At 33.6% G+C, this 19741-nt stretch overlaps 2 protein-coding genes across 4 annotated transcripts; both read right to left on the bottom strand.

Annotated features, from left to right (window-relative positions):
- LOC105171962 (selenoprotein F) lies at positions 9027-13778 on the bottom strand. 2 transcript variants are annotated; one of them, XM_020697382.1, is made up of 5 exons: positions 13486-13621; positions 12962-13057; positions 10364-10422; positions 9604-9785; positions 9027-9361 (listed from the first exon to the last, which is right to left on the bottom strand). In XM_020697382.1, exons 2-5 carry the CDS (start codon positions 13005-13007, stop codon positions 9289-9291), a joined length of 360 nt encoding a protein of 119 aa, XP_020553041.1. In that variant the 5' UTR covers positions 13008-13057; positions 13486-13621; the 3' UTR covers positions 9027-9288. The 2 variants fall into 2 exon arrangements, with proteins under 2 accessions (XP_020553041.1, XP_011091552.1); XM_011093250.2 differs by lacking the exon at positions 12962-13057 and having other exon boundaries at positions 9037-9361; positions 13486-13778.
- On the bottom strand, positions 16707-19333 carry LOC105171961 (pentatricopeptide repeat-containing protein At1g62670, mitochondrial-like). Of its 2 annotated transcripts, XM_011093249.2 has the most exons (2): positions 19024-19329; positions 16707-18878 (listed from the first exon to the last, which is right to left on the bottom strand). In XM_011093249.2, exon 2 carries the CDS (start codon positions 18875-18877, stop codon positions 17345-17347), a length of 1533 nt encoding a protein of 510 aa, XP_011091551.1. In that variant the 5' UTR covers position 18878; positions 19024-19329; the 3' UTR covers positions 16707-17344. The 2 variants fall into 2 exon arrangements, with proteins under 2 accessions (XP_011091551.1, XP_011091550.1); XM_011093248.2 differs by having other exon boundaries at positions 16707-19333.

Genomic DNA, 19741 nt, shown 5'->3' with positions numbered 1-19741 from the left:
TTTTTTAAAAGCTTTTTAAGTAAATAGTATAGAAATTGTTCAACTTGTGCAATAACTTTTACTTTTAGTTGTTAAAACTGATATAGTTTTAACAAATATTTTTGGACTGTTTTTATCTTTTTGTATATGATTTACATAATAGTGTTTGTTTGTTTGTTTTTCATAAACGAAAGAAAGAGTCCGATGCAGGATTTTTTGGGGTTCCCCCTCATCTTCATATCATACAAAATCAAACTAAAATTTCGGGACACAAAATTCTATTTCGATACTATTTTTTACCTAATTAATCAATTTTTAAGAAAAAAGTCTGAGATTGATTAGAATAATAAAATTTAGTTTTTCTTTAATAATAAATCTGATATTTAATTTGATATTTTTTTATATATTTCTTACTTATTGTATTGATATATAATTGTAATATAATATATACACATATGGACAATTTACCTCACGCAAAAGCTATTAATCTCTTTGTTTTCTATCTTATCAGGGTAATAATACAAGCATTGTAAGTTTCAATAACTTCTATAATTGTAAATGAGAACTTAACTTCCACTATGTACTCTGGCAGGCAGTCCTATCATCAAAACTTTAGGTGTTGTTAGCCCTCACCAAGATATGGAAAACCAAGGAGCGTGTTTTCAAACACCCTCATCAATGCCTCAGATTAGCATGTCCAAAAGTTTTTGATACATCTGAGCATTTTCCTTCTTAGAAAGTTGGCAATTCCCCTAGGCCTTCTTCCTTGCATCTTTCAGCTTGGCCACCTCACCACCTAGCAAAGCGCTCCACCCGATCCTCCAATCTCTTCATCTATCTATCTGAATGGAGAAGAGGAGACATAACCTAGAGGCGGGACAATATCTCACACAACACTATTGTCACCTAAGGGATACGCAAAAAGACAGACAACTCAATACACGAGATCAAGAACTCATACAAAAATTAAAGGAAAGAGCGTGAGATACCATACTGACATAGTAAGACAACATGCCAGTCAAGTCCTCCCTAGAAATAGAAAATAGGGTGTGCTTGTCCCCTAACATCAAAACCCCCTTAAAAACTCCGAGAATAATCCGGACTCCCCCCTCACTCCCGCACGAGGGACTGCTAAGTATAAAGGGCCTAGTCAGGGGAGAAATGTTAGCACCTAGGGGAGGAATCCCATGTATCCCAAGGGAGAGGGGTGTAGGAGTAGGAGGGGTGGTGGTAGAGTGAGTGACTACCTATAGAGAAACTCTGAATGAAGGCTAGTTAGAGGAGTTGCCCTTGGACATCTTTAAGAAACCTTCAGGGGTGGAGGTCGAGCAGTTCCCTCAGGAGTCACTGGAAGATGGGGTCCCTCTAGTTGGTCGAGAAGAAGGGGTTGCCGTCAGACGACTTCTTGGATTGCCCTAATGCTCTCTCGCAATAATTTTCTAAACATGATTCGCTCTAAAAACTATATAAAACCATTAAGTTGGACCACAAGTGAGAAAAATGCAAGCATAGAGGAACAATATTGAAAGTAGCGGCACCCAGGGGCTTCTCCAATGAGACCTTCTTAGGGCTCAAACCGAACTGAGAGAGAAACCCCCCATCCATTAATCCCCTACAGTCATAGGGGTCAGGGTTAAGGTCCTATAAGAGGGTGGTGAGCCTGCAATCCTTTCCCTTATAGATAAAGAGGTGATGGGAGGGAGTTCATAAATTCACTAGCGAGTAAAAACCCAGCAAATGGGACGAAGAACATAAAAGAAACTACCCCTTCAATTGTTTGGAACATTATGGGCAAGAAGAAAGCAAACCCCTCATCGAGGGAAGATGTGAAAAATGTCAGGCTCAAATCTCTTTAATTGAAAACAAGTATAAAAAAGCTCTGCTCAAAACGATGAATACCATTAAACCAAAAAACCATGTAATTACCAACCAACAGAAATGAATTAGGCTTCAATTAGTTCAGGAGAACTCGAAAATTTTGGGCAAACTCTTCAAAGAATTGAGGAATGAGGAAATGAAAGCCAACCTTAAATTCTCCAATGAGACCTTCTTGGGGCTCAGACCGAACTGAGAGAGAAACCTCCTGTCCATTAACTCCCTATAGTCATAGGGGTCAGCGTTAAGGTCCTCTAAAAGGGCAATGAGCCCTGCAGTCCTTTCCCTTGTAGACAAAGAGGTGATGGGAGGGAGTTCGTAAATCCACTAGCGAGGAAAAACCCAGCAGATGGGACGAAGAACATAAAAGAAACTATACTCTATTATTAAAAAAGAAAAGAAAAGAGAATTGACAATGGAACTAAGTTCCAAAGTAACCAATGCCAAGATTTTTTTAAGAAAGAAGGTATAATCCATCAAATTACATGTATTTACACACTACAATAAAATGGAATAGTTGAAAGAAAACACAAATGTCTTTTACAAGTAGCAAGATCACTCATGTTTCAATCAAACTTGCCTAAGATGTTTTGGACTGATGCAATCTTGACTGTGACCTATCATAAACAGAATACCTACACCTCTTGTAAGATGGAAAACACCCTACGAAATACTATATAACAAACCTGTGAATTACAACCAATTTAGAACCTCTAGATGTTTGTGTTTTGCAAATACACTACCTAACAAATCAAAATTTGACCCTAGAGCCTCTAAATGTGTTCTACTAGGATATGCTAATAATCAAAAGGGATATAAACTATATGATTTAACCAAAGGAGTAGTGATAATATTTAGGGATGTTACATTTTAGGAAAGTGTATTTCCATATGTAGGTCAACAAACAGATCCAATTACCTATTCCACACCAGCCTTAGGTCCTGAAATTGAATACTTAGATCAAAGTGTTACTAGTGAAGAACAAACTGAACCTGTAGAAAGTCCAGCAAACATACCTTGGGATCAAGATGTTGAAACACAACCTGAACATAATACACAACTTAGAAGATCTTCTAGGATTACTTCAAGACCTATTAGATTCCAAGACTTCATATGTTCACAATCATCTGAACAAACTGACATACCAATAGTTGTTCATACTACAGATATGCACTCTTGTTTCATCACTGCTTCATCACATGAACAAGAGCCTAGGTCGTATACACAAGCTGTTAAAAGAAAGGAATGGAAAGATGCTATGAATGCTGAACTAAATGCATTAGAAAAGAATAAAACATGAGAAATTGTAGTACTATCAGAAAACAAGAAAGCAACAGGTTGTAAGTGGATATATAAACTTAAACTTAATTCGGATGGATTCGTTGAGAGATATAAATCTAGATTAGTAACTAAAAGGTACAATCAAATACTTGGAATAGATTATTTGGACAGCTTTTCACCTGTAGCCAAAACAGTGACAGTACGAATTCTATTAGCAGTTGCAACAAAGCTTAGTTGGTATGTGCATCAATTGGATATCAATAATGCAGTTTTATATGATTTTCTAGATGAAGAGTTGCATATGCAGGCACCAGAAAGCTACACAATACCTGAAGGCCATGTATGCAAGCTGAAGAAATTAATATATAGGCTAAAACAAGCCTCTAGAGTCTACATAATGAAATCATGATTTACATCTAAATTAGAGGCTTATGGTTTTGTTCAATCTAAATATGATTATTGTTTATTCACTAAAACCACTTCAGCTGGCCTTTTTTGCCTTCTTGTGTATGTAGATGATGTTTTAGTTGCGGGTCCTTTAAAGCATGAAATTGTAGAAATAAAGGAATATCTAGAGAAGACATTCACTATCAAAGATCTGGGCACAGCTAGATACTTTTTGGGGCCTGAGATTGCTAGATCAAAAGTAGGTATGTCTCTCACACAAACAAAATATATAAGAGACATTGTAAAAGATGTAGGGCTGGATCAAGCCAAGGCTGCAGCTACACCTCTACCATTAGGTATTAAATTAAGTGCATATGAAGAAGAACAACTAGAGACTCCAGAAATTTATAGAAGGTTGTTGGGAAGGCTGCTTTACCTAGGCTTCAGCAGGCCAGACATATGTTTTGCTACTCAGCAGCTGAGCCAATTCATGCAGCATCCTTGTAAGCAACATTGGAATGTTGTCGTTAGTACTTGAAAGGGATCATTCATAGAGGCCTGTTCTTCCCAGCAAGTGAAAGCTTTGAATTGATATCTTACTGTGATGCTGATTGGACGACATTCAAGGATACAAGAAGATCCTTGACTGGATTTTGCATATTTTTGGGAGGTAGCTAATTTCATGGAAGACAAAGAAGCAGACAATCGTGTCACGCTCCACAGCAGAAGCTGAATATAGAAGTATGGCCTCTGCAGCTTGTGAATGAACTTGGATATACAACATACTTGGCGAATTTCAAATTCAGATTCCAACCCCTATTCCTTTCTTATGTGATAATCAAGTTGTACTACATATCACAACAAATCCTGTGCTTCATAAAAGAACAAAACACTTAGAGATTGATTGCCATATAGTACGTGATAAATACAAGCAAGGTTTTCTAGCCCCAGCACATGTATCCTCCAAAGAACAAGTAGCTAATATTTTTACTAAGCCACTTCCAGGTCCAAGCTTTGCCTCTCTTATTTCCAAGTTAGGACTCATCAACATTTTGACAAGTCCAACTTGAGGAGGGGATGTAAAAATGAAAGGCAAAGCTCGTTTCCTAAGCTCCTGAAATCTGCTGCAGTTGAAGGAATATAGAAGAAAGGAGGAAGAAGTACAGTAAAGTCGTCATCGCATTTCTCATCAGAATTACGTTTTCTTTTGCACTTAAGTGAAAGTGCGTCATAGCCGTTGGTTATTTCTGCGACTTGTAAAGCGTTATCTCGCTTTGATTAGTAAATGAGTTAGTTAGCTTCTCTTCATATGTTTAAAAGTCTGGTAGCAGACTTCTTCTTCAACAACATAAAGCTGTTGTAACTTCAAACTGATTCTTGAAAGTTCAATTTCTTTTATCAAATTCAACATAGCTTCTCTGCATTTTATTGTTCAAATTTCTAAAATGATGTGCTCCACCTCCTAGCCAAAATGATCGATAACATATAGTACAGTGGTTCAAGGTTTGTGCAACTTCGGTAGATGGAAAGATGCCAAAGACTTAATTAGTGAAGGTATATATATTTTTTCGAAACAAAATCAGATCATGTGCAGGTCACATTACCCTGATTAACAAATAGTTCAAATAGTAGATAATTTATCAATTTAAACAAGAATCTCTTGGCGCACTTGTTAGAGTAAGTAAAAACACAGCCCCTTGCATTAGCTTTTGGATGTAGATAATAGGCATTATTTAGCAGTGTTATTCCACAAGAAAGTGAAAAACAAAAAAGATACAACACAGTAAGTCAAACAACATAGTGATCCGAAACAGTACCATCACTTAATGCAACCTCTGTTGCTAACTGAGGTTCTAATTACGAATCCAAATATTTGGGATCAACTTGCGGACAGTCGACGTCGGCCTGCTCCTGTGAAAGTGGATTTTGCCCGTCTTGATGCTCTCAGGGCAACAATCAACGACATTCCCTTGGCAACATGGGATTGGTGTTGGATCTGCGGCTTCTACTGTTGTCATAGTTACAAGGAGAAATACAAAAACACAGACCAAGATTTTGTTGGCCATGGTGAGCAAGTTATATGTATATATGTATGCTTGTAAAAAGTGTTGGTTTAATTCTCAAGATGGGAGATAATTGGGAGGCAGTTGAGCTCTATATATAAGGGTTGTAGATGTAGTACATCTTTGCAATATATGATTTGCTATAACCTTTTAATATTTCTAGCTTCATTGTTGTCATAAAAAGTTTGTCGCAATCGAGGCCCAAATATTAATTTAGTATGTAGAAATGTTTGTCTAGTAAATTCTTTTTTTAGGGGGTAATATTATTGTTTTGAAGGAAAAAATTGTGATTTTCGTCTTGTAAGTATCAGAAGTAGGCTTGTTGATGGATACCTAAAAAATAACCTTCATATCCATATCCTACTCAATGGGTAAGAGACCCTACCCTACTCTAGACCCATGAAATTAAATGAGTCGGTATGGGTATGGTCTAATGCCCTAAAATATTCATAGGTAGTGATATAGTCTAATGCCCGAAGATATTCATTTATTCATTACTTTAAAATTGAATTTGTAAAGTTTTAGTAAATCAATCAACTAAATTTATTTAATATTTTAGAAAAAATAAATAGTATATAGTTATTTCATTAAAGATTTTATTTATATTGATTACTTGTTGAAATTTTGGCTAAATATACTAGAGCTTCTCATATTGATTTTGTAATCACTCAAAATTAATTTTATGATCAAATTAAGCAAAATTTAACTTGACATGTAATAAATAAAAAAAAAATACGGACAAAATGTAATTTAGTTAAATTTGAGTGATATACGGAATAAATAAAATTTGTTTAAGTCAAATTATTACAATTTCATCAAATCAAAGTTGAATGCAAATGCAAATGATACTTGAGAGATTTAAATGAGACTTAAGATATATTATACTTAATTTTACTTATTTTTACCAACTTTTGTGACTTCATTCTTATTTTGAACTTGTCTCGATTTCATAATCGATTAATATTTCCGGCCCATTATTTGAATAATTTAAGATTCTTATTTAAAATAAATATTGGTCTATCATTTGTACAAAATCAAGTTCATTATTTAAATTTCGACGATGATCAATTTGCACCTATTGAAATTTAAGTAATTAATTTTATTTTATCGACCAACAAGTTATGAAAATCCGTTAATAGTTAATTTAGTAACATAATTGTTTGGCTTGAATGTAAATTTAAATATATTGTAAAAGAGATAAAATTAAGTGAGTTTCAAATGGGTAAGACCAAACTGTACTCAATTTTTTTAGGTATAATTTGGGTAAGACCCTATGGGTATATTGTACGGTAGAGTATGGGTAGCGTATGAAAATTTTTTATGGGTATTTGTTGGGTTCGAATCCGAGTAGGGCAATACTCGCCAATTGGCAAACCTAATGAGAAGGTTACACTTTTGAACCACTTAGAATTCACTTCAACAATGAAGGGAAATAATTGTAAAAAAGAATAGCACGTTGAGGATTTTTGTCGCAGAAAATTACAAATTTGCTCGAAAAGTGTCGTGTGCGTGTCATATGATGGATACAAATTGGAGACACTTTTTAACTAAATAAATAATTTCTGATGATAAATATCTTTAAATGTGCTATTTTTTTAAAATTATTATCCTACATTACTAAAATAAATTCCAAATGAACCAAATATGCTACCTACCTAAAGTACAGGACGAAAATTGCACTTTTTCCTTGTTTTGAAATAACTATATACTAGATTTTGCCAATGTATAAACCCTAAAACTTGATTGTGAAATATTTATGGTGAAAAAAACAATCTTACAGTTTTATATTTTCTTGGGTAACTTATCTTGCTTATGAAAAGTTTCTTAAAAGTTTAGTTTTCAAAAGTTGGAAAGGTAGACAAACATTGTTTTGTTGTTATGAGCACAAGGCATAGTGTCATACAAGTAGGCAAGACATGTTTTTTTTCCTTGAAGTAATCGAAATAAACACCGAAAACCAAGAGTGAACGGACAAAACTATCGTTCTCCATAAATTTATACTCTTGTACTTATTTTTCTATTGTATACTAAAATATGAAAGAAATTATTTTATTATATTATAATGCGTGTGTATTATTGTCCTACAATAATTAGAAATGAGAATTCGAACAACATATACTGTAAATTTTGATCTTCTCCTGATGTGTTCTTCCAAGGATAAATCTGCGATACTAGGCAAAAACGAACAGTAAATCCATAAGCTAAGGGCATTTAGAGGAGATGTTACTTTATTTGACACCGTTGTACTCCTATATTGTAGGATAAAATCGTGAGGTTTTAGAAGAAAAAAAAAACGGATAATATCTTGCTCCAAAACATTCTCTTAAGATTAATTATATTGAAAAGTTCAATGTTGCAACATTGTGAATTTTTATTAAACTATAAATATATAGTTGTTATTAATGCTAGCTTGCAATTGATAGCAACAAATATTATTAAAATTGAATACCGCAAAAAAAATAAAAAAAAAATAACTCATAGACAAAAATAAAAACAATAAAATCATACTTGTTCGCAAAAAATATGGCCTTATTTTTATACTCCAATAAAACCTAGAAATGTTTCAAATCAACCGCATTTTATTATTTGGCCATTAATTATCTTCTGTAATTAATAATGATCCCATTTGTTTACACAATTATAATACCTTTTCAGGACATCACATCACAAGAAGAGCTTATGACACAATATTTACATAATTACATATTTTTTTTGTAAATTTCTTAATATTTCAATAGTGAATATTGTTCTTGTTGGGAAGGCAACAGTATAAGATCCCTTTTCCCAGAGTTGCCTAGAATCGCAATAGGAGTATAAAGAAAAAAAAGAAAAAATTCAAGACCCTAAATCGTTGTTTTCAATTAAACATCAATGATATTATTTCTAGTATAAATTCAATCAAGGGTTTTCTTAGCCGGCAATGTTATTTTGCTTTGTAATGGAGATCAAAACAATGTTATAAGACATTGAACACAACGAAAAGTTGATGGCGAAATTATAAATAGAGAATTCGTGTAAGGAAAAGCCGATGAGAATGTGTCTTTTGAATTGATTCAGAAAGCAATTTTTATAAATTGACGTATTGTTTATTTTTCTGAAACAAAATTCCTTGTTATTGACCACTTTTATATCTTTGTAAGTACAAAATTTTTCTAACAAATGTTCCTTGTAATTGGCCAATTTTATATCTTCGAATAACAAATTTTGCAACCAATACTTCCTGTAATTGTCAAGTTTTATATCTTTGAAGAACAATTTTCTAACCAGTAAATTAACAAATTTTATATCTTCGAATTCAACACTTTTTCCCCACAATTTCCTAAATATCAGTGTAAAAATTACATTAAATTTACACTTTTTTTTTTCGGCACAGTCAAATTAGTTATATAATTATTGCAGTGGGGGACTATTTTTGCCAAATTATAGATCTGGATAAGTGAATATTTAACCAAAAAGAATTTATAAGCCATTTGAAATACGACGTTCAGTGAAATGCTGACATAAAACAATGGCCACGAGCTTGTTCTCGACATAAACAGATTATTTCGTTAAGAGAAGGGGGTTTTAGGACCAGCAATATTCACTACAGAAAGGTCTCCTGTCTTCTGTTAATCATCTGCTCGTTCGTTTAAAATGGTATCAATTAACAATAACATCCAAGCAGAATTCCGTCGATCACTAGTTGCCAGAAAATGATCAAACGTTAGATTTCTGATGATGGTTTAACCTTCTCCTTTAGGAAGTGCAGTATGTGTTCCCGTTTCCAGTTATCAACTCTGCATAACACCAACAAAATTCGAATATAAGTGAATAGTCATGGACCAGTAACTTAAATTAGGAATTGAAGCAAGGACAAGAAAGAAATAAAGACGCTGCTCATTTTCCTCCCAAAACTCGTTGCTTAAACTCTATAAGCAGCCGCACGAGAATCAATTGATTTATACTGAGCTAATAAAGAAACTTTCTATATAATAATGTTCTGGGACAAGCTTGTTGAATAATACAATAGTAAGCTCACCTAATGGTTTCCTTCAGTTGCCCATCTTCATCCAACATGATCAACTTTGGTGGAGAATTATAGGCATATTGTACACGGACTGTTGGGAATTTATCCTTCTCTTCCTCGATAAAGCCAACTAGTTCAGGATAGAAAACCAGTTTCCTCATGCAAACCTCTAAAATTGCACCAGAATATATAACCTGCAACCCAGTGAAACAAAATCCAGTGTTTATTCCTAAAGTAAATATATGGAAAACAGTATAATGCGCAGAGGGACAGGGAAGCAAGACATCGATTTATAACTAATAGCTATATACTTCTCTGCCCAGCAATATATTCATTGTAAAGAGGGCAAACAAATCTGAGAAGCAGTGTATTGTGTCTGAGGAAACAGACAGCACGATGACACTTTAGGAGACATGGATCCTATGTTTGAACAGTAAAATGATTATTTTTAGTGTTTTCAATTCTTGTGAAAAGGCTTGTCAAAAAAAGCACATTATAAAACGACTAGTGAAAACCTGAAGTTTACTATGAGGAAAGCATGGAGGATGCATTACATAAGTTGAGCATATGAAAGAAGTTAACAAGAGTCACGACGCGTCAGGAGAAAATGACAAAATGTAGCAGAACAAAGACCAGGGAGGGGAAAAGAAATACACTCTGATTCACTTGCCCTTGCTTCTAAGATGTGAAAACCTTCCAACCCAATTATCAAAGGCTCCAACTGAAGCACAAAGATTATTATATATTGTAAATGAAGTCTCAATAGACATACCTTGCTCGTTGCATCATCAGAATCTTCAGCACAACACTTCAAACAATCAGATACCAGCTCTGTAGTCAATAGAAAATTGGTGCAAGAAAACGATCATTGCAATGCAGATAAGATCTAATAAGACATAAATGACTTTGTTTGATGAGTGAGAAAAAATAATTGTCAACATGTATTTTTCCATTATGGTGTTCTTCTTATCTTGTAAAGCATAACCATATTAAGAGAGCTCAAATCTACAATGAGAATAACCCTCATTAAGCAGACACATTGATTCCTATTAACCCTGTCATGAATTTAATCACAATTCAATCAATATGTACAGTTTTGCACAATTGTCCTGTCATTATCTTCAGATTCACTGTTTCCATACCAATATGCACTGTTTCAATTATGCAGTTTTTGTTTCTTGATTATTTGAGATCCTAAATCATCACCATGGCACAGAGCCTCCTTTTTCCTTTTTCTTTCCTTTCCTTTTTCCTTTTTTTTCTGAACTCCCGAATGCATTTTGGTTGAAACGTTCATCCATTTCTAGTAAGAAGTTTGACTTATCTTTGGGAAAAGGATACAAATCCTTTGGAGATTTTGTCCCCTGTCCAAAGTATCTTCTAAATGAGTCTACATTACTGTACTCCTTTATCTAGACATGGAGTACTTTTGGTTTGTATAACCAAGTAAATTCCAGGAAATAAGAAATTCAGTTAGTAAAATCTTCTCATTGGCAAGTCGCTTTTGTAGTCAATGGCGCGCCATGGCGTGAGGGGCATTCGCGGCCTACGGCACGCGCCTGGGCGCCATTCAGGTGTTGCCAAGTCACGCACGAGGCGCGCCTTTGTGAAAAAGGGCCTGGGCACCCTGGTCCCATCAAATAAAAAAAAAAACCCTAATAATTAAGGGAATTCCAGTAGAAATAAATAATCTGCTCTGCATGCATGAGTAACCTGATCATTCCTGCCTCTTCTTTCTTCGGTTTTTCATGCTAAGTCATAAAAATCATATTGGCGGATAACAAAGAAACTTCCTAATAAGACTTTAGGCACTACATTGTCTTGCTTCTCCAAGATGATGGGCTTGAGAAGCAAGTGGGGAAGCGAACTTCGAAAATTTGTAGAGAATGAGCTAGAATAACCCAACATCTGTTATCTACAAGAATACAAAACTGTGGCTGACCACCAAATAATCAAGTTAGAACAACACTTAAGCGTACATTGACATCTACTACAAGTTCATAAACTTAGAGCCCGTTTGGTTGTGTTTTCATTTTAGTTTCTAACAATTGTATTTGTGTAAAAATGCTTTATTGGTTTCTATGCGAAAACTGAGAATATGTTTGGATTAGTTATTTCTAAATATAGGTATATAGGTGTGAGAATTAAGAATATAGGTATATGTATTTTTGATGTGATAGAAATTAATTATGAGGGTCGACCAAAATGGTTGGGAGAGAAAGCAATTTTATTTGATTTGAAACAAAAAAAGACATGCTGACAAGATAAGACAAGTATGACCAACTCATGTGACTTATAATTTCAAAAAATTCAAAATAAAATAAGAATGCATTCTCAATGAAAATGGCTTGACCAAACAAAATCCCAACTACCCAAATAGTGAAAAGTGAAAATACTCTCATTGAAAACACAACCAAACGAGCTCTTAGTTTCCAAATACAAATCCTCTGTCTTAAGCACCCTCTAAAATCCTCGGAAACCAAGATTGACCAAGACCAGCTATTTTTTCCAATAGTTTATTTTTTAAAGACATTGAATAAACATAGAAAGCATGTAGATTGGGATAGTATAATCAGATACTTGTTTGCAATTAACAGTAATACTAAACAAGGGGACTTGCAATTTCCCAGGCTGCTGCTTATGATGAAGATTATATCACATGTGCCTACTCCAATATTTATCTTCTTTTTTCTTCTTTTCCTCCTAAAGATAGCAGTAGCCGTTCACATCTGGCCCCTACGACCATAATCAGCAGGTTGTTTGCTTTCTTATTCCCCCTTCCTCCATTTCCTCCCAACACTTATCCACCACCACCCCCAAAAAACCCAGGCATCAACCAAGGGTCACCAACTCCGTCACAACAATCTACCCCTCTTCACTTCATCTTCTTTTCCTCTCCTAGTGACCTAGTCTCCTCTGACTCATTTTCTTCTTTTCCTCCCCTCTATCTCTTCGCCAGCCTTCCTCAAGTTCCTTGCATCACCACATTAACCACTGTTCAACACGCGTACCATGTCACTTGATCATCATTAAAGAACATGAACCATCACAACCATCATTTTACTTCTCGTAGTGATTTCAAAAATCAAAGAATCTTTAGATAAGTTTCCAATACAGTGCCACAATCACTTTGAGTTTCATTCATACTCACAAAATGTACCTGTCTAGACCCGTGACTTTTTTTTTTTTCCCTCTCAAACAAAAACACATCATTTTAAATAAAGCAAAGACATTCACAAGTTTCACAACTGGTCTTAACATATATTCACACCCCTTTAAATATGCAAAAAATCAAGTTCTTCAAAACACAAGTTACTAGCAGTAGAGCTCACAAACTAAATCAAATCATGAGGGCAAATGAGAAACGAACCAGGTCCATTGAAGAACTCTATAGCTGGAAAAATTATCACGCCCATTCATAAGATAAGGAGGCATCCTACACTGACTCTCATCATTCCTATTGCAACTGACACACAAGAATGTTAAATTACAGTCTCACAGAAGTTCTTTCTGCTGCTCACTCTATTCGGCATTAATTAGGAAAATGCATCAATACAATACTCGCAGATCGATTCCCCCATAACAAGTAAAAAGTATACCCAGAGAAGTACACACAACAACATAAAACTTCTAGGAATTACTTAGGCACCTAGTAAAAAAAACCCATTAACGCAGAGAAAGGAGCAAAAAAAAGAAAGAAAGAAAAAGCAGCCCGCATTTGTCACGCTCAAACCTAAAACAGCCAAAGAAAACGCAAATCATCACCCCAACTAAACAGAACCCAGAGGAAAAAGAAACACTTTAGAAGCATAAATGAAAGAAAAATTCAATCTGTAGATGACACGGGATCTATGAACAAGAAAACGACCACAGATCCAATAAACACAGAAATACCTTGATCTTTGATGTATTCAGCGAAGGTGTGGCAGTCGGAGCAAAGAGCGAGGCCAGTGAACCCTAATTTCTCGCATTCTTTAGTGCTGAGTTTCTGCTCCGCTTCACAGAAACAAAGAATCAGCCACAATAGAATTAATGGGAGAGCAAAGTTTAAGGAACTCATTCTGCTCCTAATACTCAGTCTCGGAGTGCAAAAGGCTATGGAGACGTATATGATAAGTGAGACTGTAGGCCTGTGGGCTTTCGTGGGAGAAGAGCAAGAAGCAGGAGGGAGAAGATTGCAATTTAGTCAGCGTACTTTGTAATATTAGTCTCATGTCATTTAAAATTAATCGAAAAATTTGCAATTTAGTCCTTATAGTTTGTAATATTAATTCCATATTTTTTAAAATTAGTCGCATCATCTAAATTTTACAATATTTGGGACTAATGTTATAATATTTTTGTAAAGTGTGAAATTAATATCATAATATTTTTTTAAAGTGGAACTAATATTTCAATAATAAAATCAATGTTGTAATATTTTTCTTTAAATGAGACTAATATTAATTATTTTAAAATATAAAACTAATATTTTAAATCATCCTATATATTGGAACCGTAATAATTTTCTGAAGAAGAAGGTGCACGTGAAGATTGATCGAAATATCAAAATAAGGGATTAAATGAATTTACTCCAACGTCAAATTTAAAAAAAATTATAAATCGGTTATGAAAAAAATTTAAAAAAAACATATAAAAATAATGTAGAAAACCTCTAGACAGAGAGACAACATCATTATTTTTTAAATGTTAGGGGGATTTTTAGCAATTTTCTTGTAGTGGGGCTTTTGAATTTTTCTAATTTCACATGAGGTAATTTAATTCTCAAAATAAGGGGTGGTTGGGGTTAAATTTATTAAAAAAAATCTTATAAGTTTGTAAATTTTTTTAAGATGTTATTTTTTAAGTTTATAAAATAGTAAATTTTATTTTAAAAATAAAACTTTGAACTATTTGGAGGAAATTATATTACAGATTTTATAAGATGTTTGAAATTACAAATAAATAATTAATTTGTAAAAAATTGTTAAGATTTTAAAATAAGTTTGGAGCTTGTTATTTGTTAAAAGAATTTATAAACTCCTAATTATATCTCATTTTTAAAATTGATATATTCTTTTTTTCTGAAAAAATTATCGATGCCTCGTGACATTTTATAAGCTTTAAAGCATCTTGTAAGATATTTAAAAACTTTATAAACTCACACAAACACTCTCTTACTCTTATAGTGATTAAAAGAGAAAATTAAAGATGGTATATGTGTAATTTGTGATGTTCTTTATAATAATGTGAAAATATGTATAGAGATAAATTGGGATGTGTTTGGTGTTTGTTTATGGAGGCATATGATTTCCACTTTGTTAATATTAAATGTAAAAGTGAGAAAATATATGCAGTATTATATAAATATTTGATGATGGGAATTTATGATGATAGGTGGTTGGTTTTGAATTAATGAATATTAAAAATCAAGAATGTATATATAGGGAAGAAGTTATAAAAACCAATGAAATGAATTATGTGTTCGGTCCAAATTAGAAAAGTAACAATTCTGAATTATTGTTATGAATAATTGCAGCTACACTCCCCTCCCTCGAGGTTTAATATAATCACACGTAGAGTTTCTGTGGTTTGGAAAATTACATCTAACATTTTTTAAATTTGCTTCTGAATAACAAATAAGTCCCTCCGTTAGACAAAATTCACCAAATTTACTGATATTAATAAAAAAAAGTCAGAAAAAAATTTATATTAACCCTTGATTGACTTATTACAGCTGACTTATTATAGGTTAAATAATTTTTTTTATAATCAAATTAACATTATATGTATTGACACGTTAATGCATATGAGGAGGTATATTTTCATCGTTATAAGGGTAGTTTAGTTCGAAAAAAATTATTTGACCTGCAATAAGTCAGGAATCAGTCAATAGAGGGTACATAGCAATTTTCATTCAATTTTTTGTTAGTATTAATAAGTTCAGTGGATTTTAACTAACAAAGGAATTTATTTGTTAGACGGAAGCAAATATAAGGAGTGCTAGATGTAATTTTCAAATCATAGGGAGCCTACGTGTAATTATGTCAAATCTCAAAAAAAAATGTAATTATACCTTATTATTAAGATCTATCAATGACTTTCTAGTTTGTTTAATTAGTATAGAATTTGTGCCTTGCATGTAAAATATGTGCATCATATACAAAATTTAGTTGTCGACATATTTTTAGTATAGAATGAGTCAATCATCGGCTTTGGTATTTTATCGAATGAAAAGGGTGTTTTCAATTAATTAAGAATTTCAATTTTGAAATATATCATGATCATTTAATAAGAAGGGTTTCCATTTTGTCAAATGAATAATATGAAAACCTATGTATGCTAACAACCGATTGCAAAATTGATTATTCGAATATTTCGGTTCAGAAATGTAGATTCCAAACCTATGAATAGAGATATTTACGAAATCCACACACACAGAAAAAGAAAGTGTGTTAGATAAATATAAAACCAAGTTCGATAAAAAAAGAAGTGACTTCAATTAAAAAAAAGGGGGGGGGGGAAATAAAAAAAAAAAAGGGGGGGGGGGGTAAGTCTTTTTATTTGATATAAATAAATGCACTCGTGGTGCAATAATTTTTAAAAAAAAATAAATATTATTAAAATATAATATGATATATTAAACACGAGCTATTTAAATATTAATCATGAAAATGTTAAAATAATGGGAACCTCGCTAAGTTAAGTGAAAGATTTCGAAAACCAGAAGATATTTGTAAAATATAAAAACAAAAATGAAATACAGTGACATGCTTCCATGAATACAATTTCTGGGCCTTTGAATAAATATAAAAAGATTTACTCTTGAAACTACTTATAAAAATTTGAATTTTGCGAATAAAGTTTAGCTCTGACGAAATTGTGGCCCTATAACTTTAGAGTTCATAGATTTGAACCCCCCTTATGCATGTAATATTGTTTTTATTAATAGTAAGTATTGTTTCTAATGTAATAAAAGTATTAGTTAGATATTAATATCCGATAAAAATAATTGTAATTAATTTATTTCAATTAATAATAGTTCATCACTCTTATTTAAAGAAAAATAAATTTCAATCTTATGCAAGCACTCGTAAGAATGGACTGTATATATGAACTATAAAAAGAATATTGTAAAAGAAGTAAAAGTATTTAGGACATTTTGTTGGGCTCTGAAATGGCTTTGTTACAAGTTTTATACAACATCCGACTGTCTACTCCATTTTTTAACTATATTGTTGAACAACTTGAGCATTACTTACATGCTAATCTCAAGATATTGGTAACTAATGAATACTTAAACAGGCTTGTCATGTTAATCTCTAAAAAAAGATCAAACTGAAACAAAAACAAGAATTACTAAAAGCTTTTAAAAAAAAAACAAAAGTTAGGGCCATAATTTCCAATGTATCAAGCAGTGGTAAGCAAGTTCCATCAAACAATCATCATAATTCTCCAACATAAATGTTTGGACAAGGCACCATTTGAGAAGATGTAGGCACCTGGAAACACTTTACTAGGTGGAAGGTGCATCAGGAACCAAGTCTCTGTTTCAAGTGTGATTGCATGGTGAACCCAATCAATGCTCTTGAGATTTTGATCACTGGGCACATATTTCTCTCAGGACGAGACTGATGTGCCACTGAACTTGAGATGGAGATACAATTAACACCTCCAAACAGTTTCATTTGACTGTAGAGTTCAAACATAAAATTTGATGAATAAAATTGAACATGCTGTAGCATACATGAGACGTTAGCACTTATCAGTACTTTCAGAGGAATACTTGATGAAGCAACATAGATACAGTAGTTGCATCGGGTGAGAATCCTTGTCTATACATTTCATCCAAGAATGTCTTTGCCTCGCCCAGCAACTTTCCTTTAAGCAGACCCTGGATACAGACGTTATATGTTACACTATCAGGTGTACAACCACTTTTTTCCATTTCCACAAGCAAACATCTTGCCTCCTCTATGTGTCCTTCTTGATATAGTGAACCAATAATGGTTGTATATAACTGAATATTAGGTTGCAAACCTTTGGAAGGAAGCTTGTTAAAAAGATCTCTTGCAATCTCAAGTTTTCCATCCTTGCACAATCCATGGATGAGTGTACTGTATGTGATTACATTAGGATAAACACCTTGTTCTTCCATTATGTGTAGGAAAGAAAATGCTTCATCAATCTGCTTGTTCATGCACAAGCCATTCAGTAAGGTATTGTAAGTCATTACATCGGGAATTAGTTGCCGGGCGTGCATATCTTTGAAAAGCTTCAATCCATCAGCACATCTACCTGCACAGAATAATCCTTGTAGCATGGTGGTATAGGTAACTACATCATAATCTAACCCTTTACGAGGAACTTCGAGGAAAAGGCCCCAAGCTTCGTCTACCCTTCCCTTCTTGCAATATCCATTGATCAAGCTACTATAGCTGATGATAGAAGGCTTCAAACCTTTACCTGGCATGGAGTCAAATACTTGTCTTGCTTTATCAATTTGCCCAACCAGGCTGTAAACATCTATGAGAGTAGTGTACGTGACAACATCAAGAGAAATGTTTCTTTGCATCATAATTTCAACAACATCCTCAGCTTCTTTGACCAGTCCTTCCTTGCAAAATGCATCCACCAATATATTAAAAGTAATCACATCTAGATATATCTTGTGATCCACCATTTCATGGATTAAATCTTTCACATCTTTCCATCTACCCAAATTGCACAAGCCCTGAACTATAGAAGCGTACGTTACAATGTCGGGTGATATGCCCTTGTCAATCATTTTGGCTAGGAGCTGGAGCGCCTCATCAACCCTTCGATCCTTACACAAACTGTCAATCACTGTGTTATAAGAATAAACATTAGGTTTGAAGCTTGTCTTTTCAAATAATCCAAGCAAATCATATGCAGTGAGAGTGTGTCCAGCTTTGCACAGCCCATTCATCACAGTAAGAATCGTGACTTCATTAGGCTCACACAGTTTCAGAGTTAACAACTTTTTAAACAATCTTTCTGCCTCCATGACCTTATCATCTAAAAACAGCCCTTTTATGAGCGTGCTGAAAGTAGTGACATCTGGCTCGTAACCGCGCTTGAAGAAACTGCCCAAGATAGCAAATCCCAAGTCTACTCGATTGAGAAGGCAATAGCAATTAATTGCGATATTCATTGTCACCTGGTCGATTGGGATATCCAATTGACGCATTTCGTCGAATAAATTATGGGCAACAGCGTATTTTTTCATCTTGACAATAGAGGTCAATAGTTTATTGAAATCAACAACACGAGGCTGCGGGCGCATTCTGAGCATTTCACGAAACAAGAAAACAGCATCATCTACTTCATGAATACAACTGAAATCTATTCTGGGCCTTGGAGAAAAAGGCCAATTCTTATGGCTGAGATCATGAAAAGATGAAAGAAAAGAGAGTGGATGAGTGGAAGTACCTCTTTTCTTTGCAGCAAATCCTCTACGAATGAGAGCCATTATAGAAACTCTCATCTTCTTAGAGTGGGAAATGTTTCAAAATCAGAACAGAGTGAAGACTGAAGAGAGTGCCGCTTTTGCCTATGCTCTTTAGCTACGTATGTGAAGAGTAAAAACTTAAGAACAGAGCGAAGACTTAAAGAGCAGGTGATAGAAAAATGAAAATCAACAGAGACAGCGACTTCAGGCAATCTCTTCTTTGGCGCAATTCTCGAGTTATTTATTAAAATATTGTAAGAAAAAACAAAAATTGCAACTTAACACAAAATGAGTACAGTCGGAACGAGTCCGAGTCCTTTATCATAATATTATAAAAAAAAAAAAAAAACAGTCGCAACTATACCCCAAAATGGGTATCGTTGCAAAAATAAGCACTAACGACTCTCCACTTCTTTTAATTTATTTTTTTTTTGAAAAAAAATGTGCCCAAATTGTCAGTAGCACTAATGACTTGGACACAACTTTTTATTTTTATTTTTAATTTGTTAATCTATATTTATGTTATACTTAATAATAATAATAATTGGTTCATTCAAAAAATACAAGGGTCGAATGGATATGGACTATATTCAAAGTTTGAACCGAAGCGAATACTAATTTTGAAGGAGCGATTTGCAAAAAAGGCGTTAGCATTCCGATGCCTAAGTTAATATCAAATTTAGAAGAAAATAATTATAA

The sequence above is a fragment of the Sesamum indicum genome, linkage group LG10 (genome assembly GCF_000512975.1).
Source record: "Sesamum indicum cultivar Zhongzhi No. 13 linkage group LG10, S_indicum_v1.0, whole genome shotgun sequence".
Lineage (NCBI taxonomy): Eukaryota > Viridiplantae > Streptophyta > Magnoliopsida > Lamiales > Pedaliaceae > Sesamum > Sesamum indicum.
This window is presented reverse-complemented; position numbering and strand designations above follow the sequence as displayed.

Coding starts and splice junctions, on each gene's coding strand:
- LOC105171962 (XM_011093250.2), bottom strand. CDS start 13,651: ATGAGTTCCTTAAACTTTGCTCTCCCATTAATTCTATTGTGGCTGATT. Junction 9,786..10,363: donor CTGATGATGCAACGAGCAAG/GTATGTCTATTG, acceptor ACTGGGTTGCAG/GTTATATATTCTGGTGCAAT. Junction 9,362..9,603: donor CAACTGAAGGAAACCATTAG/GTGAGCTTACTA, acceptor GGTGTTATGCAG/AGTTGATAACTGGAAACGGG.
- LOC105171961 (XM_011093248.2), bottom strand. CDS start 19,078: ATGAGAGTTTCTATAATGGCTCTCATTCGTAGAGGATTTGCTGCAAAG.